Consider the following 26,257-nt stretch of genomic DNA (forward strand, 5'->3'; position numbering starts at 1 on the left):
AAATGATTGGCTTGTGAGAACTGTAACCTAATCGGACCATCCTAGGTTGAATGGACTGACTGGGTAGTAACTGTAGGCAGGTGGGCATGGTGAGAGGAGGTGGGTCACTGAGGTATGCCCTGGGAGGGCTCATCTTCCTTGTGGTCCCTTCCCCTTCTCCCCCAAATCTGGCTGCCATGAATAGAGCAGGGCTCCTTCACCATGCCCTTTGGTCATGATGTTCTTTCTTACCTTGGGCACAGAGCAATGGAATGGGTCAACCATATACTAAATCTCTGAAGCCATGAGCCAAAATAAACTTTCCCTCCTCTAAATTATTCTTGCCAGGTATTTTGGTCACTGCATGAAAAGCTGACTACCACAGGTAAGTTCTGCCTCTGTAGTATGCAGCTGGTGAGAGTTTGGGGCCTCTCTTAGGACCCTGGCATATTGCTCTCCCACATAGCTGAGCAAATCCATCCTAACATTTAGGTTTCGGGGTGGCAGGGAGGATGGTGGAGAGATCAAAATTGGGCATCAGTTGGTATTGTTTTAGGAGAATGGAAGAAAATTAGATGTTGATACAATTGTTGGAAGACCCGAGAAACCAAGTCAAAGAGGCCACCACTTGAATTTGGCAATATCAAAATGGAAGCTTCTTCTGAGCTTGACCAGAAGCTATTGCAAATCTCAAGACCCTCAGGCAAATCTCCCCAACTCAATCCCCAGCAGCAAAGTCATTGGTTCTCAGGAAGCTCCCCTGAGACCTGTGTTGACCCTCCAGTCTGTTCAAGGTCTGGCAGAATCAAGGTCTCTCTTTCTCTTTCACTTTCAAAATCTCATTCCATCATCCTTCTTTCACTGACACTTTCCCAGAATCAGTAGAAGGAAGACAATCTGTAGAGAAGAGGTTTCCAGGAACCCTTCTTCCTGACCTTGCTGCATTGCTGACCAGATGTTAGATGGAGGTAGTGAAGCTAAGTTGACAAAAGACAATGGAGCACACAGGTCTGGGCTGCATGATCAAGCTGAGCTTCCACAAACACCAGCATGAGGAGCTCTACCCAGCTATCAATAAAGTGGTTCCTAGCCCAGTAGCTGTACTTCTTAACAAGCCATGTTCCTTTAAACTTCCATCTTGGAATAATAGGATTCAGGCCCCCATCAGGTAGCCAAAACCACCCATCCAGTAGGCACATATAAAAACCATCCTATAGTTTACAGCAAGCCTGCACAGCGGTTTCACCGGGAGGAAAATGCATTCATTCCTTCTTGCCAGATCCTGAGTACCAGGATCGTTTGTTTTGGGGTTTTGGCTGTGCTGCCTCTCTGAGACTCCTAGATGACATCTTTACTTGTAACCACCTGCCCAGGATCCCAGAGCAAATGACAGGGAAGATTGGGGGCAGAGCAGAAGGCAGATGTATGTCATTCAAGGCTGCTGTGCCTCCTGCAGGAAAATGCATAGGCTGACATGTGTCATCTCTTGCTAAATGACTTTCAGTGTCTGTACGGCCCTCACTCTCCAGAGATCACTGTTCCTTGGTCAGCAGAGTCTGAGCTGCAGCCCTAACAACAACGATGCTCAGCACCCCATCTCAGTTCAATGGTGAAAGTATATACTGTGAGGAAACCCTGGGAATTGTGCAGCTGACATCTTTTCAGTGCTCTGACATTTGGCCAGTGATCCTGGTCATAAAGCCACTGTTTGGAAAGGCTGAAGGGGTGGCCATTTAAAGACCCATTTATTATCTAGGAAGGCAACCTAGTGTGCACGGGGAAGATCAGAGCTCCCTCCTGCATCCCAGGATGGCAAGAAGAGGCAGCAGCTGCCCCTTTGAAAGCCATCACTGTGACCACAGGTTTCACTGCCAGGCAGGCGGATGTGAGCCTCTTTGAATTACTGAGTGAAGGATATCCCTCTTGCCAGCCCCTGTCCCCTGTAGGCATGGCAGAGAAGTATTACAGGCTGTCCTTACCTTGGGAATTAGCCTGCAAGACCCCGATGCTGTCATCAAACTGCATAGATTTGATGTTGAGTGACGCCAAGATGCATTCCTTGTCCTGCAGCGAAGTATCATCAATATTATTCTGATTGGCTGACAGGATAACGCACATGTCACAGAGGTTGATGTTGACAGCCCTTAAATCAGCCCGACTTAATGGCGTACCCTTTGGCATAGAGGAAAGAAAAAGAGAGAGAGAAGCAAAAGTGAGACGGAGAGAGAAGAGGGAAGGAGGGAAAAAATAAAAACAAATTAAAGATTGAGCCAGAGCTCTGGGAAATTATTTAACAAGTATCTTTTTTATGCCCTGACATTAAGCTGGCCTAACTACATTTCAGGGAATAGGGGCTGTGTGCTAATCTAAAGGGTAGTCGGTGCTGATGGCAGCATTTCAGCTTGCCTCTCAATACTCAATCAAGCTATTACTAACAAATGCACGAGAGGAATAATGCCCGGGTCTACATCTTCTTCCTGCCTGGAAATTGTCTTGATTTAAGTAACTGTCCTGTGGCAACCTCTGGCTTTCAGAATGCAATGGCACGGGGAGGGTGGAGGGGGAGTCAAATGCCTGTTTATTTAATAGCAGGTCACTTCTGTCTCAGGCTAAAGACAGCAGTTCTAACTAGAATTTTCAATGCAGCCAAAGGGAAATCACATCCAGTTGGGTGTGATGAGGTGCTCTGCTCGACTAAGCTCTGCTAAGGGAGGGAGTGGGATTAATGCACGTCTTGCAAAGGGGAGATAGAAAAGAGTAAGCCTGAGGTCATATAAGTTTATTGCATTCTTTTCAGCAAGAAAAAAAAATACAGGAAATCACCTAATTATCCAACAACAGGAATGGTTAAATATAGTATTGGACATGTTTACAATAAAAGAGTATGAAGCAGGTAGAGATGGTGTTTGTTCTCCAGGTAATCATCATTTTAGGGAAAAAAATATCAAAGATGGAGGGGTAAGGGGGAAAAGAAGTTCTAGAAGCATTCAAAAGTATAGCTTCATTTATGTTAAAAAAAAACCCTCCAAATAAAATTATATATTTATAAATGTATGTAAATTCAAAGAGAAAACTCAGGAAAAATACACACTAACTAATAACAGTAATTACCTCTGGGGAGGGAAAAATGGATGGAGGGGGTGAAGGGGAAAGTTTGCCTTGACTTTATATACTTCTATGTTGTTTGAATATTTTATAGCAAGAACGTATTTGTATATTACTGGTATAATTAAAAATAAATAAGCTAGTAAACAGATTTTTAAAAAAAATCCCAGAACAACATAAGACAATGGGGGAAAAAAAGATCCAGAAGGTAAAGATGGACTGAGTGGCCTGGGAGGGCAACCACAGGCAGAACAGCGGGGGAGGGCTATGACCTCCACATGTGCTGTGTCCTCAGGAGGGCACACAGCAGAATGCACTGGGCCAGCCATATCGGAGCTTCCCAGCAGCCATGGAGCACCATTTTGGGGTTCCTAACCCGCCACCAGTCTCCTTGGTCTTCCAGACTGGGTCTAGCATCTGCCTCACCAACATGAGACCCTCAACTCACTGCCTGCATAGGGCGAGGATTTGCCCCACTTCATGTATCTGCAGATGTCTTCCTCTTGTCCCCCTTCCTGGAGAAGAGATCTTAAAAAAATAGAACCTGGATGATGATTGAAACCCATCCTCCCTCTTTCATGACTCTGTGGTGGTCATGGTTCTGTTCTGTTTGGCTTCATAAAAGATTCTGGAGCAGAATCTTTTAAGAGAAGGAAAATGCCCTCTTTTAGGATATCCTGGTGGAAAATAAGTCTGGTCAACATCCTGCATCATTCTGCCAATGCATAAGCTTTAATTGCCTACATCCATATTTTAAAAGGCTTCACCTTGTAGGGAATCCAGCAGTAATTGTGATATAAGACAATCTCTGGGAAGTTGTTGACACATGATTTCAAACCACAAGGAAGACAAATGACACACACAGAAAACTTCTGGGTTTCTGTGGGCTGACCCTATATAGGGTACTGTTTAAACAGTGAAGTATGTAAGTCTTCATTATGGGCAAGGCCCATTTTCTGCAAATCTGCTCTGCCTGGTATACTAAATTTTAGAGGGTTAGAAAAAAGATCTGCAAATATGAGTGCTCATTCATATGTCCAGAAGCAGAGAAGGAAACGTGTACAAGGGCATATACAGAAGGAAACACACTCATAAAACATGCACACATGAATATGAAACATCACACACACACACAGCCTGGTAAAATAATAACCTTTTCACAAAGATACCCTAGAGGTCAAGGGACCATGTGGAATGGCATGTGTATGAAGATAATCATGGCAATATGAAATCTAACATATTTCTGAAATTAGAAAAGTATACAAAATGTATATTTATGTTCTTCTAAGCATATGACTTTTTGTTTGTCTACAGGGGACTATCCCTAACTGTTAGATCACTCAGGCCATAAGTTTTGGGTTCTGCATCCAATAGATCTGCCTGATATTTTTATTGAGGACCTACTGTACCAGACATTTTGTAAAATGAATAGTGGCTTCTAAAGGGTACTTCTTATGTACATTATTTAGAGAAATATATTACTGAATCTTTTCTTCCCACATTTCTGAGATTATGGGATCTCATAATAGAAATAATGGATTTTGGCTTCATAAGTAGAGGGAAATATAGACATGTATAGAAATCCCTGTTTCACAGTTTCAGAGATATAAACAGAAGAAAAACATATGGAGGATAAGTAATATTTTCATGAATTTGTGATGTGACAACAATTTCAAATACTAGAATGCAGAATATTCTATAATTTTTTTGAAAATTTGCAGAAAATACATTGATTATGCTTAGGAAGGAGTGACATGACTCCTAAATCATGTATCCCAGATCCTCACACTAAATCATTCCTTGTAGATTAGGGTCCTAGTGTTTTACAGTCAGGAATATCAAATGCAGCTAGGCATAGTGGCCCAGGCCTATAATTCCAGGAACTCAGAAGGTTGAGGCAAGAAATTACAAATTCCAGGCAGCCTCAGCAATTTAGCAAGACCCTGTATCATGATACAAAATAAATAAAAAGGATTAGGGATGTAGCACAGAGGGTTCAATCATCAATAACAAAAAACAAAAACAAAAACAAAAACAAAGACTATCACATGCATACATGTGCACACATACATTCACACACAGCCATGAAAAACACTGCTAGGCTTCTAAATATATGGTGAATAGGGGGTGACCCACAAAAGGGTTTGAACTTCTTTAGAGCAGAAATAAAGAATTCAGTTCTTTGGTCCAAAAAAGAAGGTATAGATCAAGGTTTTGCTGAGCATTAAGGGAAAAGTCACAATGTCATAAGTAAAATGCCATAAATAATTCTATAAGTAAATTCTTACTGTAAAGCATCACCCTATTGCAGGACACTGAGTTTTATGTAGGCAAGAGCAAGAGCGGGTTTAGACTTCTATATGGTTAACATATGTGATACCAGCTAAACTTCATCCCTGATGAGGAACTGAACTTGGCTGCATATTCCTTTAATAAGGTCTCCTAGGGTTTGACTTTTCCTAGGCAGAGCATCTGGGAAGGGCTGCATTCTCAGGCCCATTCCCAGAAGAAGAAGCAGAGGCAGGATCAAAGTTGCAACAATCACATGCATCTGGAATTTTCTTTTGTGAATAAAAAGAAGAAAAAAAAATCATCAATAATGTGACCTTGGACTTACAGGCAATATGGACACTTTGGGGAAGTTATGAAGGGTTTCCCATTCCCGCTTGAGGTACTCAATGGAGCCCACAAACACAATGTGCTTGAGCTCATGGTAATGAAAGTTGCTGGCACGGAGTGGCATCACCAGGTTCCGGAGGCCAATCAGGGCTGAGCTGACATCACCAAAGATGCAGACCACCACGTGGCCACTCAGGACGGTCATGGCGGCTTCACTTCGAGTCTGCAGTAAGGGAAATGCGAAAGTGTTGGACAGAAGACCTTATGGCATTGTTCCAAGGAGAGAAAAAAAAAATCATTTGTGCAAAGTGAACATTGGCCGTGTGCTCACTGTGTGCTATTGCTTGATTTGGGGGTGGTCTGAATCTCCCAAGGGTCCACTCTGATTAAAGGCTTGATCCTAGGTAGTGCTGCTATCTGGGGGAACCTTTGGAAGGTAGAGCCCAGTGAGTGGTCCTTAAGTGTGAGGTAGCTCAGGTATAACTGCTTGGTAACTCTCATGTGGCCCTTGAGATGTCCTGAGATCAGTGTTAAAGTAGCAAGCCCAGCCGTGCCCATGCTCTTTCACTCTGCTCTTGTTCCAGATGTTATCATTTGCTTACACTCTCACCGTAAGGTGCCACCACACAACACCCGCCCTCTCCAGAAACCAAATGAATGAGGCCACCCACTCTTAGGCACTGAACCTACCAAACTGTGAGCTAAATGTTCATTTTCTCTCTATAAGCTAGTTGTCTGAGGTAGTTCCTTATAGTAATGCCAAGCTGAGTAATACAACCATTAGTTTGACTTCATCAAAGTACATGTCATATATATATATGTATATGTATATGAATATATATGTATATAAATGTATAAAATTGGTGTATGTGTATATATTATATTTATGTAATAAATACATGTAAACATACATCCACACATATCACCATCCTCTTGAAGAAAAGATTTAAGACATGCCATACATAGATAGAAGCTGGAGATATTTCATAATGATCTTCAGGGATGACAGTAAGAGGGAAAAGGACTATTTGTTATTTGGAAAGAGAAGTCTTAGTTTCCTTGGAATTGTTGATAAAATGAGGTGCATTTTCAGGCTCTCTTGCTGACAGGATGGTAAAATAGATCCTCTTTTTTTGGTCTCAGCTAGAGAAATTTGAGTTTTGAGTTCCAGACTTATCAGTGAGGTGTCTTACATGATCATAATAACTAGGTAGAACATGAAAGCCAAAGCAGTGTCTGACATGTGGCCAGTAGCCTCAACCTGGTGAACCACATGCTACTGTATTCCAGTGAGCTAAAACTGGTTTTGCATTTCAAAATGGATGAAAAAATCAAAACCAGAATATGTCATCACATGTGAAGATACTATGAAATTTGAATTTGAACAAAGTTTTATTGGAACACAGCCAGGATTATACATGTAGGTATTATCCTGTTTCTTTCATGCTACAACCGTCGAGCTGATGAGCTGGGACAGATCCTATAGCCTGTGAGACCTAAATCATTCATTATATGACCTTTTTATAGAAAAAGTGTGCTGACCTCTGTCCAATGCTGCCTTAGGGTTTTGAGGGGTGTTCCTGGAAGAGTTACCTGGCTTCATAAGGAAACCCCAAGGAATCATTAAAAGGGTCTAAAGAGGGGCTGGGGATATAACACAATGACAGAGCACTTGTCTAGCATGCTTAAGGCTCTGAGTTCAATTCCCAGCACTGCAGCAAAATAATAATAATAATAATAATAATAATAATAAATAAAGGCAGGAGTTATCTATAAAGAGATCAGTAAGAGCAAGAGACCAGGTCTTCTCCCAACCCTACCCTGTATCAACAAAGGAAACCAATGAAAGAATACTGCCGCAGAGGACCTCAGTTTCCTAGAAAATGTAAATGAGTAGTCACTACTGACCTTTTTACTCACCATGCTAGCAAAAAGGACAATACAGGAGGCTGGTTGTGAGCCCTTCTCTGCCTCTCCTAGTCCAAGGACTCCCATCTTCCCTGCCTTCCTCACTGTCCACCCACTGGATGCCTGGATGGCCCCCTGTGGCTTACAATGCTTTAGGAGAGGCATATTAATTTCCACAGCACATATCAAACTCTGCTTGATTTAATCCCTAGCATTGACCAGTGTATTGATTGTTTAAATGCCAATATTGCAATTCACGACAATGTCAGGGTTATTATCGTAACCCCCAAGGAAAGGAGGAAGCTAGCTTTCATTCCCTGATCGTTAGAATAAAGCAAGGGCTGTCACCATTATTAGTTTCCCTCTGCAACAGGACAGAGAAACCTGAGACACAGGCTGTAAGAAATGCCTAATAAACTCTGAGCAAAGAGAACCTCCCCCTCCCTAGACAGGTCGAATTCCCTATCACTGCCTCATGGAGAAGACCTGGAGTTAGTTATTGAGCTGCAAGGAAGTACAGTGCTTGGGTACCACAGGAAGACAGTCAACCAGCCTGTAACAGGATAAGATGGTGTTCCTAATTACTTTTAATTGTCCAGGTCATCTGGGAGGCTAGCAGATTTCAAGCCAGCAGATTACAAACTGGGTCCTGGATGGAAGCTAGAAATCTAGACTGTGGAGGTGAGCTAGGTTCAGGTAGCAGAGTGATCCAGGCACAGATGCTGACCCCAGGAGCTTAGATCTGGGATCAAAATAACAATTTTCAAATGTGCCATAGCAGGAGTACCTGAAAACTTTGTAAAAATCCACATTTCTGGACCTCAGCCCTGGAGAGTCTGGTTTTGCCAGGTTTAAGATCCACTAGAGGAACAACTAGTGTGATTCCCTATGCATCGCGTGTTCCTCATGCATCCTTCAGTGACCAACCCAGCACAACCTTGGCCTCCCTGGCCACTTAAACACATACAGGAACTTCTCCTATAGATTTGAACGTTATTTTGTGCCTAATGTCACTTACTGAGGTTTAAATAGCTTGTTCTAATTAAATGATCTTCTAACTAGAAGATCATTTCAAGATTGTGAACATCCTTTATACATTCTAATCTCCAATGTCATTTGTGTCTTCACTCAATGGGTAAATACAACCCCAAAGCATCTTCACATAGCTGGCCCTTCCATTATTCTCATCTACTTCAATGTTATTTTAGAGAGGGCTCCTTTGATCCCACTGTCTAAATAGCACTTCCAAGTCCATTTATAGCCCAGGATCTTGCTTCATTTTCTTCATAGTGATTTATTAATATCTGAAATATTATCATATACTTGTTTTTCTATCTGGTGGTCTTCTCTTTGCCCCACTAGAATACAAGCTCTATGTATTATACTTTCAGAAAAAGAACAGTGCTTAATACATACGAGGCTTGTTATAAGTGTTTTGTTAAGTAGTGTTATTTTTCAAATGAACTCATCTCCCTCAACTCTTTTCTTCCAGTAAAGGATGTTGATCAGATGTCAGTTATCATAGCCTGCTTAGAAAAATCTAGGCAAGTTATTAAAACCCAGAACCCAGATTAAGCACCCAGCCCAGGACTTGCTACAGACAGGTAACACCAGGCTAACCTTAGACCAGCAAGGTAAAAGTGTGGGGGCACAGCATTGAAGGTAAATGCACAGAGTAATTCTTGTGGCTAGAGCCATTTCTCTCCTGGTGACTATACAACAGCTGTTTGCTGAGAATTCTGACTTCAGCGCTTTGGCCTGCAGTTTCTGCAACTCTAACACAGTCTCTAGCATGAAGTTGTATTGGCTCTCAGTGCTCACTTATAATTAAGTTGAGAAAACACACACTAGACAAAACCCAGGAAAAATCTACTGGATGAGAGCACACAGTTATTCTGAGAACCTAAAATAGTCCTTGTGAAGAAAAGTTGGCCCCAGCATCAGAAATGATAGGCTTTTTCCAGCTGACAAAGGAGGGGACCTACAGAAATCTGGGGATTAGAGACACTAGAAGGAAAGAATCTTTCTGTCTGACCTTCCTGGTTATTAATCCATTTTTCATGGATTAGTAAGACAATAAACTCTAGAAAGCCGATGTAGGCATTAAAACCTGAAGCCGTTAATAGGGCAAATGCAGAGAGTAAAATGGATCGTTATCTATGCTGACATTCCTGGGCCAGAGCAGAAGCAGCCCATTGCTGCTATGGCAGTGCTCATGAGTCATCCATGAAGCAGGACTCTGTGCCCCAGCTCCCCCAAGGTGGACCATGGTTCTGCATTGTCACCATTAAATGCACCTGCCCACCTGCATCAAGTGCTAAGAAGGATCACAACTTACGAGGTTTTTATCTCTAAGGGTTAACTGACTGTGAACAATGACCGTAGAGGCAGCGTAGTTGGCATTTAAGAATAATAATGATAATAATAATAACAGATAGAACAACAGGTCACTTTGTACAGTTATATGCCATCTTCATGATCCCTGAGTTAGGGTCATTTTCACCTCATCCTTTTACAGATGAGAAAACTGAAGTGCAGAGAGTCAAATTACCTGTCCAGGGCCAGGCAGCTATAGGTGGCACGACAGGCTGTGACCCCAGAAATGATATACATCTTGCCTCCAATGATGCCTTGCCCTCAGCTCGTGATCACCACTGTTATAATAAGCTCACAAATATTCACATTGAAAAGTCCTGCTCTTGCTTGTGTTCTGATTAGAGCTCTAGCTGCTTCAGTCTCTGCTTGGAATTGTGCTCATCAAAACTCATTAAGACCAGAGACTGTATCATTCCCTCTCTGGTTAGGAAGAGCTCATTCCCTAGTAGGCATAGCTCCAGTCAGATGTGGTGACGTGGGTTCCACAGTCCCGCACTCACCAGGATGACTTTCTCGATCTCCTTGGGTGCACACCAGTGAAACATCCCAGTGGAGTCGTACTTCTTCACGTTGGAGTCCATGTTGTCGATCTGATCATTGCCAGGAATTAACAAGGGGTCATGCCTGGGGAGAAAGGGACAGGAAAATCTAAGTAGAAAGGGCGATAAATTATAGATGGAGAGTGTTCCCCGAGTTATATCTCAGAGGAGATAAAAGATGCAGAGGAAGTGGTTGTCACTGACAGCCATCCTCTTGCGGGCAGAACCTGTCCCTTGAAAGACAACTGCCTCAAACCACCACCACCCATCTGGAAGTGTAGTCAGGTAATAAATTGTCAGGTAATAATTCCACATTTCCCCTGTACCTCTACTCCTACATAAGCTGCATGTCATTTTGTGGATTCTGCTACCATTTCTAGGGCCACCTCGCCCCTCGTTCTCTCTTTTTACTAACTATAAATTTCCCCAGCACGTGCACCCCCCCACACACCCCAAAGGGTTGCTATTAGCATCAGCAATGAAGAGGAAGGAATAGGAATAGAGCCTCATGCTGACTGACTGGCATAAGGATGGAAAGCCAATTACTTGCTCTTTCTGACTACAACTTCTGACGTGATGCTCTTCGCAGTAAAAGCTTTAACAGGCTGCACTTTAAATATTTTAGCAATTTGCCCAATCAGATTTTGCTCTCTCCGGCTGAAGCCCTTTAAAGATTCAGCAGCATGTCACTTCAGAGCAGATTGACTACCAAATGCCCACATCTGGAATACATGATTTCAATACTAAACAACACCCTCGCTCCAAGCCTTGACAACTGTATTTGCACTAACCGTCCATTGATGGTCCCCACCCCCACCCCCACCTCCATTTCCCAATGCAGCATTCCTTGGGTGAACACCTTGAGCTCAGGCACATCAGAAGGAACTTGTTTCAGATTCTCAGGGCTCCCTTCACTCCCTCTTCCCTTGTTTATAGAAAGAAAAGGAGGATCTTCCTACAGAGGCCTCCCCTTCAGTTGCTGGAGCCTCCTCAATACCCTTAAGAATCACAGGAAAATCAGGCAGTAAAATGGGCTTGCAGAATGATAAATAAGACCTATATCTTGGGTCCTACTCATTGTTCATGATTCTACTCTGATAGCAATTCAGCATCTCAGTGTGGAAGGAAGTCATTGTTGGTTTCTACAACACAGACCACGTAGAATTAAGACACTGTTTCTTGTAATGAAGTTATCTCCCTGAATCAATTATCCACCCAAGATAAAATTTTTAAAAACTGTAAAGTGATTTGACTTTTAAAATTATCTATTTGAATCATCAAAGGATAACCTTTATTCATATTTTAGTATCTATCAGAAATTTCTGATACTTTCTCATTGACATATCTAGAATATAGAGATTGGTGCAGCAATCTGTTATCTGGTCCAAAGACCTGGCAGTAAGCTCTTAGATTCCTAACCTAACCCTCCCAATATGCTTCTCATCCCCATATAAGATGCGAAAACCCTCTCACTATGTTTACTAATTCCTGAGAATTTGCTTTTCAGCTACACTAAATGACAAATACCACATGAGGCAGTCCCGCAAGTCATGTTAAACGAACATGCTAGATGACTATAGGAACTGTCATATCCAATCTTACAAGGAGTGGAACAATCCAATTCAGAGGAGCATCTCAATGGCCAGGTTGTTGGGAGGTCTCAACGTGTTGTAAACAACTGCTTTTCAAATACTGAGCTGAGTCAAAAATGCTAAAATAAAAAGGCAGTTCCTGATAAGGACTGGTCACAGATCAGGGTGAAAACAAAATCTGAGGGTTTTTCATTTTGTCCTTGAAGAATCTTTAATAGTGCCATACATGTCAGGATATGGGACAGGCAGGTAGATAGCAGCTACCACAGAGAAGAGGTTGGAGAAAATGAACCCTTCCCAAAGCTCGAAGAATAGATTTCAGTTACGAGAAGATCTTAATAAGCTTGCCACAAAAATAAAGTGTCAGGCTCAAATTTTCTTGCCCTACTTATTGGCTGATAGAAAGTGTTATCTTAGGAAGGTGTGAGAACTGTCCCAGTGAATTCAAAGTTTAAGAGATATCTGGACTAGGTTCATATAATTTCAGCAAGTAAAAAAATAATACAGAAAGTGGACAAAAATTCCTTTCAGGAAATAGATTCCTTGGGAGAAAGGAGATACATTTTGGTTTGGTTCAAATGGTCTTTTCTGGAAAGGAGTCATTCCTTGGTGACAGTGGCCTGTAACCTTCATCTTAGAAAAGTAGAAAGGAAACCTGACAATTGATTGCCCCTCATGAGAAGATAAAGACAGTGAATGCCAAGCTTCCTGAGCTGGGGCAGAGGTTTTGGGGAACCAGGTAAAATTTGACACTACAGGGCTACAAGCCACGATTTGTGCTGGAATATCCGGAAGCATCCAGGAAGTCTCAGAGGTACTCCAGGCTGTAGTCTATCCTTCCCACAATTCTCTCAGTCTGGCCTGGATACTTTAAATATACATCATCCAGGATGTCCCCCAAAGGACCTGATCTGAGAAACATCAAAAACTCCTCGAACATAGATATTTCCTTTTCAGACCAGCCATAGCACCTGGAATTCTAACTTTGGTTTCTTTAATCAGCAAAGTAATCAATAAACATGAATCCCCTATTCTGAGCCAGGAATGGAAGATGTAGAAATGGTTAAGACAAAGTCCCTAGTCAAAAAGGGAGGTTCACAATACAGCAAGAGTAAAAAGACATATATCAAAGATTATGATACGCTGTGGCCAGAATTATCGCAAAGTAACCTACAAGATATGAGGGTGCCAAGAAAGAAGCTGTTTGTTACCTGGTATTTGAGAAGTATCAAGGAAGGTTTCTCAAAGAAGGTAGCATTTCATCTGAGCCATGAAAGGTGAGGATGAAACTGCATACTCTGGCGTTGATCTACCAGTAGCTGTTAGGACTACAGTTGGATATTGCCTAACCTAAGGAATATGACTCAAGTATATGAATTGGAAATCTTTCAAAGATGAAATGATTTGTTTCCTAAGCAAGTGGGGATTTTGTCATTTGAGACATTTCAGAAGAGCTAGGGAAATAGTGGGCATTTAATTTTAAATGTCAGGTGAGCCTAGAAGACCTTTCAGGTCTGAAGAGTATGCTCTTGTTTGGGCAGAGGAATGGAAGGATTTTGCGAATACTGTAATTTCTGGACAGCAAAAGACCAGAAGGCACTGACGAGGCGAGAAAGGTTGTTGGAAAGAAGATGATAAGAACCTTGAAGATTGTTTGCTTTATAATTCCATAAAAGGCCAGTAATGCCCTATATTCACTGGATTCCCTTCTCTGGGATGGAGCTTGGAAAGTGATCACATAAGAATCTGTGATTACTTAGGGTCAAGCAGGATCCGTTTCTTTACCACATCTGTTCCTGTTGTAACTTCAAGTGCCTTATGTTGGCTTATGCTGCAGAGAGATCCCTGGCATAGGTGGGGAATGAAGAGTCAGCTGTCGCCAGAGACTTCCGCTTCTGAATGAAGGATTCTGAAGTTTCTTTTACTAGAAGAAAACCCAAGCGTTTGCCATTCAGCATACTGACCGATGTTGCTGTGGTTGGGGGAGGCCAGGAAGAATCAGGCAGTTGCTGCATATGGGAAGGAGGATCACCAGAGCTCAGAACAAGGCATTCTAACATCATGGTTCCCAGAATGCCAAGGAGAGCCACTTCCAGAGACCACCAGGCAAATCCTCAAAGACCACTTGGCTGGAACTGAGACCAATATTAGATATTGCCTTTCACATTATAATGACTTTATTTCTTCAACTCACATAGCAATCCCCAACTCCTCTAAAATGCACCATAATTAATTCATGACATATTTGTCACTTATGACTCATCCAAAGTGCTGCCTTATTGTAGAGTAATAGAAATTCTCTGAAGTGAGTTATAGCTGCCTTGTCATTGTTATGGACTGAATTGTGTCATCTACCACAATTTGTATGTTGAAGTTCTAATCCCCAGCACTCCAGAATGTGAGTGTATATTGAGATTTGATCTTTAAATAAAGTAATTAGGAGGAGATCAGTGAGGTGGGCCAAGATGATGGTGTCCTTATAAATAGAGGGACTTTGGACACAGACGTGTACACAGGGAAGGTCACATAAAGATATGGGGAGAAAATAGCAATCTACAAGTCAAGGAGAGAGGCCTGGAATAGATCCTTCCCTCATGATCCTCAGAAATAATCAACCCTGCAAAGACCTTAACCTAGGGATTCCAGCCTCCAGAACTGTGAGACAGTAAATTCCTATTGTTTAAGACAGCAGATCTGTGGTATTTTGTTACAGCATTCCGAGAAAATTAAAACAACATTCCACCTTGGAGAAAAAACAGACACCATATACCAGATAGCCCTCAGCTGATGGCTCTGTGGCCCTTTTTAAGTCTCAGGTCTTACCTGCTCATGTAAGGGAGAAACACATACTACCATCATTTTAGGAATGCATGAAATAATACCAGAGATACACAGTATCTTCCTTGAAGAGTGGGCCAATGTCCCTGCCCTCCCCAGCACTATCCTTAACCGTCATCTTATGGACATAATGGGTTCAATTTGAAGATTACATGAGTAATGACAGGTCATGCATATAGCATAAAACTTGAAAGAGCCTGCCTTAAAGAAGTAGGTATTATTATTGTTGTTATTATTATTATTTATACTTGGCTTGCAGCTCATTCATGTATTTGTAGTTCTGATTTTGGTGAAAGGAAGCAGGCAACACAGAGAAGTTCAATAAGATACAGGGTGACTACTGTGACTTTTGCTGCTACTGTTGCTACTATGAGAAGGACTGCCATGAAGGGAACCCTTACAAACACTGCGGTGCTAAAACTTGCACCAACATTTTGATCAGTCATCACAGTGAGAGTGTAGGTAATTTCTGTTGTTATCAACCCCTGCCAATGGATGGGAATCAGTGGACAAGTAACACTGCTCAGGTGACAGAGAAGGTGAGCAAAGGCAAGGCTTTGAATGGGAGAGGCTGCTGGACCAGAAGCCTGGGCTCAGGTCCCACTCTCCACTCTTCCACTTGTAGGAGGGGCGACGTCTCCCCGCTTCTCCATCATAGAACCCCAAGCCACAGTGCAAGACGCTAAAGAGAGGAAAACCAGCATGGTGGGCACTGACGAAATTCACTGCTTGCACCTGCATGAATCATCAGTAGATTACCCCATGAACCCTTCTTTCTCAGGACAAGGTGCTAAGGGGTGTTTCAACAACCAATTAAGGCTGGGCAAGTCCTCATCATGTGCCAAGCATTGGAGTTTAGGAATACCCACCTTTTTATAACAATTGAGAAGCCCCAGTGAGTTAAATTTTTTATATCTATGCTCCTTGGATCTCAGCTCATACCTCCAAAGTCCGCAGCTAGAAATTAAGCATGCCTGAATTCTTTGTTTAGAGACTTGCTGAGCAAAGAATGCCACTTGCCATCAATTAATCTCAGGAAATGAACTAAATGCCCTGCTACAGCAGAAACACAAAAAGCTTGCCTGGAAGACAACAGCCTAAAGCTAAACCACAAATCCCTTTCCTAGCAAACATGCTGTGAGGAAGGCAGTATTATATTTTAAAGAGGTGCCCCTTATAGCACAGCAAATCCCAGTTGTGTGGCCCCAGGTTCAAAGCTGAACTTCAGAAATTTACACTCAAATAAAAGTAACCAACCAACCAGAGTTATGAAAGAAGAAAGCTACGCAACGGTTTGAGAACTGCAACCATTTCCCTGCTTGGAGTTTGAGACCAACGTCGTGCTTTATCCCATGATAAGACCTTTTCTGTCATTGTCAAGTAGGCCAACCCTGGTCTCTCTTGAGAGTGGGAGGCTTGATAAACTGTAGGGGAATATCTCATTCCTCTGCAGGTCTATCATCTAAGTGGCCAATACTGATTTTATTGAGCATCTATTACATCAAGTGACGTGTTCCTTATGAAGCCATCGTCTTCAATCACACAGACAGAAGCTGATTCCTTTCCTCAGGGCTCCTATACAAGTGTGAGATGTTCCTTCAAAGATAAGAATTAGTGTCTTTGTCTCATCTATTAGGTGTGAGATTTGTTTATGGCAGGGATCTCCTCCCTTTTGCTTCCATGGATTTCCAGAACCCAGTGGAGTTCCCAGTAGTTGTTCAGTTAAAAACCAAACTAACAAAAGGAACACCTGAATGATCACCAGTCTCTGAACACTGTTTTGGATGGGGGGCAGGTACCCGGGATTCAACTCAGGGGCACTCAACCACTTAGCCACATCCCGTCCTATTTTGTATTTTACTTAGAGACAGGGTCTCACTGAGTTGCTTAGTGCTTTGCTTTTGCTGAGGCTGGCTCTGAACTCTGGATCCTCCTGCCTCAGCCTCCCAAGCCACTGGGATTACAGGTGTGCATCACCATGCCCTGCCTGAAAACGCTTAAATCAAACAACAGTGAGTCCAATAAGAGCCCATTCACTTTTGATACTTTCTGACAATTTGTTTAGGGCTCTCGCACTATTTTTCACATACAGGGACATTATTTGAGTTAGGACACACAATATTCCTCCTAACAAAGGATATCATGATGGGAAGAGAGATTCTCTGTCTCTAACTAGTCAAGGCTGCCTGGAGTCAGCTGCTATAACTAATCAGCAGGGAGAAATCCTGTGTGATGTCAACAATAGTCAAGACAGATATCTTAATGAAGCAACTACTTTGTGCTTCAATGCAGAGTCTGAACAGTTCTGAGAGAAGGGCCCTATCACTTCCAGTTTCTCTCACAGATCAGATGCTTTTAAGGGGTTATTCTCAAAGCTGACCCCAGACCAGTCATATCAGCATTCCCTGGGAGCTTGAAAGAAATGCAAATTTTAGAGCCAGCAGTCCAGACCTTCTGAACCACAGTCTTCACAGCGGTGGGGTCCAGCAAGCAATGTTTAAAAAAAAACCAAAAAAAAACTCAGGTGATTCTGACACATGCTAACTTTTGAGAACCACCCTATAAATTGTGTCCATAAGGAGCACCTATATGGTCTAAGTAAATTCTACAAAGTTGGCAACTGCCAGCAACACCCAGGACAGGAGACTGTGGTTTAATCAACAAGGTCAGGACTGGGTGAAGCAAGAGAGGTGCCTGAGGAAATGTAAGGAAGCCCCTTTATGCCTCATCCCAAAGCTGGCCCTGCAATGCAAATGAAGGTTAAGGACTGGTGAGGAATGTACACCCAAACTGCCTGTTCTGGCTCCAGGTGATTCAGGAATTTGTGGGGCTGTGTCAACACTCAATGGGGATTCTTAACCTGAATGCTACACACTGACTCTGACTGACCTCTCTGTCCATGAGCTAATTAGCAAATATTCATGAATAAGCAAATTAAATATTAGTACTTGTATTGTGCAATAGTTAAAATAAAAATGCAGTGTCTACTCTCCTTTCTCCCCATCTCGTCTCCCATTACAAAGAAAACAACATGGAATCTAGTCCCTAAGTCCCTGAGTACAATGTTTAAGTGGGTCAGGTCACACAGGTGGCTCCCTGCCTTGCCTGACACTGGCAAGTCCACTGGATCTCAGATGGTCCCCTCCAAAGAGCTCACATTTGGATATTCAGCACCATAAAGGGTTCCAACTGGATTCGCTTCACTCTTGGGGGTCTTTGACTTCTGGAAGGATACTATTTTCTGCTACTTTGCAAGAATCCTGACTTTGGGATTCTGGCTCCTGTCTTAACTCATCCTTCAATCTTGCACCCAGCCCCCTGATAAAAGTCATTGGCCCTGAGACATAGCTGCCCACCACTCTGCCCCCATCTCCCACCAGATGGCCATTCCTGGAGCCACCCTGACAAATCCTCCAGGGCAGGCATTAGCCACCCTGGCAAAACTAGGGTCCTTTCCAGCTTCTCTGGATCTAATTGCGCTTTTGTTTCCTATTTCTAATACGTCATTTCTTGTTAAGCATCCACCATTCTCGGAGGAAAAGGGAAATTACTGCCTTTATGTTTAGGAGACAGCCTGGGAGAAGTGACACGTCCCTCAGTCCTAGAGGAGATTGTACAAGATGTTTCTGAAAGAAGACGACAAGATAATGACCCTCTGCTGAGCATGAACTTGTCCAGAGACCCGTGTCAAGTCCACCCACGCCTTTCTATCACGACACCCATGATTTCTTTCTTCTCCAGTCCCATGGGGGACTGTCATATGCTATTAGTTTATGCATTAGGAGGTGAATTTACTTGCTAAGCTGTCCTTGCCTTCCCTCTTTTTCTGTCCAGTGGAAGGACTTGGGAGGGTGGCATCCTGCCCTCAACTCTGAGTTGGCTCAGGCCATTTTGCCATTTTCTATTTACCAGAATCTGTCACATTGGCAGACTCTGATGTGGGAGCTCCTAACAAAAAGTCCCCATGAAAGGTATGAGTCAAAAGAGAGGGAATGAGACTTAACAAGAAGATGAGTTTATTTCACCTAATGATCAGTGGATGCCTGAGAGGATAATCTGTTTTTCTCAAATCACATTTCCCTCCCCTTTCAGGAAACTAAGGTCTAATATTTCCTGGGTCTCACAACACGCAACTCTCCTCAAAGTGTTCAGTTTCCCTGTTTGGGGCATGCTCACTTATCCTTGCTGGCCAGGCTGAGGGCTCTCTCTGTGTGTAACTTGTCTCCCTGGTACATCCTGCATAAACCTGCGTGATCTATGCTTCTCTACTCCACACCTCAGGACCAAAGTCAGGAATTCTATGTGTCCTTCGTGGGAAAACTGTCTAGCCCAGGCCTGGTCCACGACTCCATGGCAAACCCTCAGTGGTTTGGCACCCAACGGTGCTTGGCAGAGGCTGGGGTTGCTGGTTCTTTCTCACACCTTGTGTTTAAAGTCTCGGAAAGGCCTGGGCTTCCAGACCCAACCTCACACTGCTGCCAAGGATCCTCAGAAAAACACTGAGTACAGCTTCATCAAAATCCTACAAGCATTCCCCCAATGCCTATGACAGGCAAAGCCTTCAAGACTGGGGGCCAGAATACTCAGACATTGGGTGATGCACTCAAGGACCCCTTTCCAGCCACACTGAGCCATTTACTGGGGCCTAAGCACTCCCCCTATTTCCTCCATCTTCTTAATGAAGACTTAATGACAGTTACTGGAATTTCCATCTCTGTGCCTCAGCTTCTTCATCTGTAAAACAGGATGCAGGATAATACCTATTCATACAGCTGTGGCTCAAATTCAATGGGTTCACAGGCATACCATTCTTGGGATGATGCCTATCAACTGCTAAACCAGAAACCAGAGTAGGTACTACCATTAGCAGAGAATCTCTTTCTCCTACATGGCTTGGTTAAATGAGACCCCCTTCACAAACCAAGTTCAGCCTCCCAAACCAGAAACAAACACCAGCTTTTCTCTCCCAGCCCATGCTGATGGATCTCCTAGTCATTCTTACCCTATTTTGCTCGATATGCTTATCTGTCTCCATCATTGACTGTCCCATTTTGAAGATGGGGATCTTGACTAAGTCATCTTATGTTAGATCTCTCAAAGGCCTTCCACAACACCTTGAACATGGTAAGCTCTCACTGAACATTAGCTGGATGGGAATTCATCTAAGAAAGCAGGTAACTGACGTGCACAGTATTTGGGAGTTCTCTTTGAACCTGGGTATATACTCTATGCCATTCACCCTCTGGAGAAATACTCTCCACACCTAAGAAAAACTTGTGAATAAAACTACTGGGAGAGTCCATGGGATGAGCTGAATGTGATCCTGAATGGGAATTTCAGAAGTCTATGAATCGAACTGTAGTCAAATGGTACTCGGTGGACTATTTTTTTTTTCCTAGAGAGACTTCCTAGAGAGTGTTTTTGGTGGTGGGGATTGAATACAGGCCTTCCTCCCACATGCTAGGCAAGTGTCCTATCACTGAGCTACACCTCAGTCCTGAGAGTTTTCAGTGGATGGGATCTATGAAGCCCCAAGTCATTAAGAGACCAAATCTTGCCCTCCAGAGTTTTATAACTGAGGGAAGATGTTGCTATCCTTGCAATGTACAAACCCATGGAGTAGGAAAACTAGTTAACAGGTGCTTGGTGATTTGGGTGGAAAACTAAGAGAAACTCCTTAACTAATTCCATATTAATTACTTGACCAATAAAGAGGGAGATAATAGGCTGATGGAGTAAGGGACTTGGGGACCTCCATAGCTCACTCCTCAGTGGAATGGAGCCAAAGGTTATCCATCATTACACGCGTGTGCCTGGCGTGGAGCACAGACACTTGCCATTTGGCTCCGTCTGACTATGAGGGTTGTTTACTGTCAGGATGACTAAAAATCACACTACCTCAGGATCCAGACACACAAAACAAGGCTGTTCACCTAATGACTGTGCAGAGAATTAAGTGACACTAAAATACCAGAGTAAGCCTGATATCAGAACAAAGGGGACACAAAGACCATTAGCGGAGCATCCCAGAAGCATTTCTCCACAGAGGAGGCAGAAGGAACCCTTACACAGGAGCCTGTTTTATTTGCAGAAGTCATGGTGGTAAATTAAAGCCCAGCCTGGCCCATTCTGGGTCTCCGGTTTCTCTTGGAGCTGTTCCGATCACTGCCCATAGGCCACTAAAACCTTCCCACAATCGGAATGATTGATTCTCTTCAAACCGTGAACCACAAACTCATGCTGAAAACCCCACTTCAAATAAGTCATTAGTTTCCTTTATGGATTTCTGAGGTCATAAGGAATAGGACCTGGGAGTCCTATCCTAAGAAAAGTAGAGGGGGCAGTTGAAGAGGAGGAGGGAACTGGGAAAGCCACAGGAGCTGGGGGAGCCCCCGTTTTCTGCCAATCAGCAAGAGGCATTGAGGAAAAAATAGGCCCCAGTGATTTCCTGGCCAGTGCTAGATATTCCAGGTCATCCCAAAAGGCCTTTGGGTTGAATCCTTCATTCCTATACTAGAGGCAAAGGGAAATGGAGAGAGCCAACATAGACCCTGTCCTTGCTCCTCTGACAGTATATACAGAATAAAGAGCACCTGGGACACAGAAAGCCAGGATCAAGGAGGAGCTTGTGAGACCCCCTGACTTGTCATGGGATGGCCCTTCCAGCTAAGCTGCAACAGGGACCACCGTGGCCCCAGGGGATGAGGCTTCCTGGTGACTATAGCTGTGGTCCTAGCAGCAGCCTGGAGGTGCCCGAACAAGAAGCCTAAGTTCTGCAGCTTGGTAAGTTTCGGCTCACCACCTGACCCCCGTTTAGCAATTCTGATGTACCACAGAGCAGACAGCTCCAGCCTGGGATGACTGCCTCCCTCAGCCCCTCTCCGGCAGGCAATGAAAGCAAGATCCACTTTGAAAATTCTCCCCCATCATGCAAACTGACATAGGCATGCTTTTCAAAAACCCACAGCCAATCTGTTGATCATTACTTATTTACAAAGGCCTTCGGGCAGAAAGTCCTGTAAAAACCATACTTGATACGGTATACACTAGCTTTTTCTGCTTGTGGAAAAAAAGTCCCCCGAAGGCTACCTCAAACCATCACTTTCTATTGCACATAAAATGTAGCGTGTAACACTAAAGTATTTAATATATATGGTATAATATATCTACAGGAAAGGCATTTGTGTAGAAGTATGTTACCCTGGATTTGGTAATTTGATGTTTTGCTGAAGGCTACGACTTAAAAAAGCCTCCACCTCGTACAGGAGACCTGTCATCTTGGTACCCAAGAGCCAACAGAATAAAGAAGTACCCTTAAGCAGCAAAACTTTGACACAGCTTTGAAGCATATGAAAACAGTATAACTCCTCAGAATTATTATTACTCAAGATCAAAGAAATGAACCATACTTTACATAGCAAACAGGGACAGGGAATTTGGCTCCAAAGGTTTCAGATTTTTCAGACTTCTCTTTATTTATTTATTTGCTTCTTTAAATTGAGGCAAAGGAAAGAGACTGGGCTTCTCTCGGCTTTAAATGGAGAAAACTATTAGCATTAGATAAGACGATTACCTAAAGGTGAATAAATAGGAAGTGAATGCTTGTATAACAACTGGCATCATAGAAGGAGAAGCTTGGGAGTTGTATTTTATTCCTCTTCCTACACTGTAAACAGGCATGGAAATCAGTCCACAAGTAAGGCTGAGAGAGAGGGAAGACAGAATGCTCAAGGAAACCTCTATCGGGAGGTTGTAATAATGGCATAGGAGATAGGGCTGGTGGTCTCAGCTAAAGGACAGCCTATGTCCCCCATCGCTAAAGAAGGACTACCCTGTCCTTCCCAGGTTCCAGACTCGTGCACATGGAGGGCCAGGGAGAAGATAATGCATTGGAGACATGGGGAATGGAAATCACTGTTCTTGTATTTCAATAATCAAAGGGAGAAGTGTGACCATGGCAAGGCAAAGAGGAAAGGAGCGTGAGGAAGTCAGGTGTTTCCTTGGCAGGGACCATTCAGGGCAAGCAGTGCAAATCTGAAATCACTCCTGTTTCAGTGAGGTCCAGAGAGTCAGGGGGTCGGAGGAAGTAAGGGCTGGGAATCATAGACACAAAGGGGAGATGAACAGACAGAGAAAAAAGAGCTTCAGAACTCTGTCGAAATTTGGTTTACTGGCTGTTTCTTAGAGGAAGGCATGAACAAGAGAGAAGGGAGGGAGGAAGGGAAGGAGGAAAAGAGGAAGGAAGAAAGGAAATGGGAAGAGTGGAAGAGGGAGAAAGAAAGAAAGGAGAGAGAGAGAGAAAGAGAGCGCAAGCATGCTGTATTTCATAATTAATATTGCTTTTAGCCTGAGCAGAACTGGATTACTTTTGAACTTTGCTTTGGCAAGTCCACAGATTATTAGACTTTTTTTTATCAGTCAAAATCAATTAACAGAAATTTGATTTCAATCGACAGGATAAAAGGAAGGTAATCTTCAGGTTCATTTTTGATTGTGATGATACATCTCACATATGGCCTTAAGTACAGAAAACAGTCCTCCGAGGGACTCCAGCAGAAAGAGACTTGCCACAGGCAAACTAACCACAGAGTTCCTCTGATTGGTTCCTGCCGTCATTAGTGCCACTGCTGTTTAGGAACTACACACAGACAGGACATGGTGACAGCTAAGACTTTAAAGCCTATGTATTTTTCAAACAGCTTTTCAAACTGTTTTTCATGACAGAATTTTTTCAGCTCTATCATTAACTGCTGACAAGCTGACAGAATAAATACTGCAGCCTCTCAGAAGCCATCTAAGGATCTGCTCCCCTCCCCCGCCGCGCTGCTGGGGAGGGAGGCTGGGCCTGCGCAGGGCGGGGAGGGGGCCGGCTGGGGAGAAGGAGCCGAGGGGCTTGGTGGGCCCCTTCTTACCTCATCAGCTTTGGCGAGGAGTTGGGCGAGTTCCTCATGCCCCCGTTGCGTTGTTTTTTTTTGGGTGACAGCGTCGACGGCTGCTCATCTTCAACTGGAAATACAGGCAGCTCATGAGATTACGAACAGTTTGAGGGCAGACTGTGAAATACAGGCAAGATATCAAAGGACACACACTCACGGCCCAGTCACTCACTAGGAATTCATGGCTGTCTTTTAGGACCCAATGACAAAGACCAAATATGTTAGTCAAAAAGGCCGGCCTTAGAGAAGGTTGAAGCGACACCTCTTGACGCTCCAGCCTTTGAACATGCACTTAAAGCGAACTAAAACCGTTTATCAATGCCCTGCCATAAAAGAAAAAAAAAAAAAAAATTGTGATTCATCTGCATACTGAAATGCATATAGGACCGGTCAATCGTTATTCTTAATTTTGGTTACTTTGCCTGATAACTGAAGGAGTTTTCTGGTAACCAAAATCAGAAGTTGTATTTGAAATAGCGGCTGAACTGCCAGCCCGCTGCTTCTCCCAGTGAACCAATTTAACTGGTTTCTAATCCCTGCGTACCAGAGAAAGCCTGGGAGAGGCCAGGATTCAAGGCCTTCAGGGCCAATGTTCCAATCAGTGGTGACTGGGAACACTGGCACACGTGGACTCGAGAATCCCCAGCCCAACCGGGCCCTCGTCTCTCCAGCGGCCAAGAGAGAGAGCACTGCGGCTGCGCACACCCGGTCCTTGTTTTACTCATTCACATCGAAGGACTGGGATTGGCGAGGCTGGAGAGCCGGCTGCCAAAGAGCACGGAGTGAAGGAGGAGGAGGTTGCTACTGAATGATACCTGGGATGATGCGGTGGGAGGCTGGGATGGAGGGCAGCGGAGGGGGCGGGAAACCAAAGGCTGTTTTCCAAATGTCTGAACCACACAGATCGCTAAGCAATGGGAAGCTTCACTCACAAACAACACAGCACACTTTACTGCTCTTGCCCAAAGACACCCACTAATAAGCTTTGTAGATGAATTAGTCTGCCCCATGCTTCTTTTTAAGAGAGCTGCTTGATAATTAGCAGATGAGTACCCAGCCTGTCACCCAAGGGCATCAGCAGCAAAATTCTAGCCCTGCTTTCCCCACCCCCCACAATCCAGGCTAAAGCTGTAATGTCAAGAAGGAAAAATAGGATCCTTGGATTCTTATAGTTGACTGCAACACAGACTAGGAGAAAGCACCTCTGAAACTCAGAACACACGGAGGTTACCTTAAAGCTAAGAAGAGAAATATTAGCAGTGACAATGTCAAAAAAAGCTTGATATATGTTAATAGTGTATGAGTCTTAGATGGTGAGAAAAGGCCATCTTAGCTACTTGGTATTATCCAGGAAGACCCACACCAGAGCATGCATTCTATGGTGCTTCCGGGAAGACACTACATCAATTTAGTAGGTTATGATACATGGTTCTGAAAAGATTATAATGATCCAACAACCCTTGCTCCAAAGTATCACCCTTTTTTACACTCCCCTACTGTACTGTTAATCCAGGGTTGCCTGATACTGGCTGACACAGGGAAAGGCAACAAGAGTGTGGTGTGAGGTAAGGGCGATACCAGAAGAAATAAAGGCAAGAATGCACCTGCCAACGCCCACTGCCACCCCCTCCACCGCCTGCTCCCTCCTGCTCTGCTCCGCCAGAGGCTCCGCTCAGGCTGTGACCATATCAGTCACTTAGTGCTCCAGGCAGGGACTATGTGGCGGGGAGGATATCGCATCTTATCAGAAATGAGTATCCACAGCAAATCACACAGAGACTAAACAGCACTTAAAAGATTAAAGGAAATAAATACAAGCCACATAAATGGTATTGAAAAAAATCACTTAGAGTTGATATGCATCTCTCGGCGAGCAAACAGGCACTCTGAGCTTGACCTGAATTCATCTTCCTTTCACAGGACAGGGACAGAGCATCTGAGGCAATACTGCGGTAGAAGTGTGTGTGTGCATGCGTGTGTGCGCATGTGCATGTGTAAGTACACTTTTATGCTTTCCCCATCTTAGTATGGAGTAGAAAGGACTGCACTGTAATAGAAGGTCACTTTTTAATATGGGCCACTTGCCCTATCATTCTGTCTCTGGGGTGACCTAGTTGTTCAGCATGCTAAGTTTGACGTGTGTGTGCATGTGAGCAGGTCTAGTAAGAGTGCAAGTTCTGTCCTACAAGTTTCCTTAAGGTTTCAATGGAATACCCCAAAAGGTCTTTCATCTAACCAAGCCTAGTATGACTAGCTTTATTGGAGGCGCCCAGCTGTTGCTCTGGTTGTGTTGTTCCAGAACGAGTCTCTGTTAGTTAAATCTAGATGGAAAGTCACCTTGGCTGGCATGTCAGTGGATTCTTCT

The 26,257-nt window shown here is 43.6% G+C and overlaps 1 protein-coding gene across 27 annotated transcripts in view; it reads right to left on the reverse strand.

The window, feature by feature from the left end:
• Positions 1 to 26,257, reverse strand: part of Kcnma1 (potassium calcium-activated channel subfamily M alpha 1) — a 723,575-nt gene that overhangs the window by 68,326 nt on the left and 628,992 nt on the right. For all 27 annotated transcript variants that reach the window (XM_047552140.1, XM_047552139.1, XM_047552148.1 and 24 more), the window contains 4 exons: positions 23,869 to 23,962; positions 10,488 to 10,611; positions 5,702 to 5,926; positions 1,959 to 2,151 (listed from right to left, as the gene is read on the reverse strand). In XM_047552140.1, the coding sequence (XP_047408096.1) occupies positions 1,959 to 2,151; positions 5,702 to 5,926; positions 10,488 to 10,611; positions 23,869 to 23,962 (636 nt within the window). The remainder of the gene's footprint in view (positions 1 to 1,958; positions 2,152 to 5,701; positions 5,927 to 10,487; positions 10,612 to 23,868; positions 23,963 to 26,257) is intronic.

This window comes from Sciurus carolinensis, chromosome 5 (genome assembly GCF_902686445.1).
Source record: "Sciurus carolinensis chromosome 5, mSciCar1.2, whole genome shotgun sequence".
In the NCBI taxonomy this organism is placed as follows: Eukaryota; Metazoa; Chordata; class Mammalia; order Rodentia; family Sciuridae; genus Sciurus; species Sciurus carolinensis.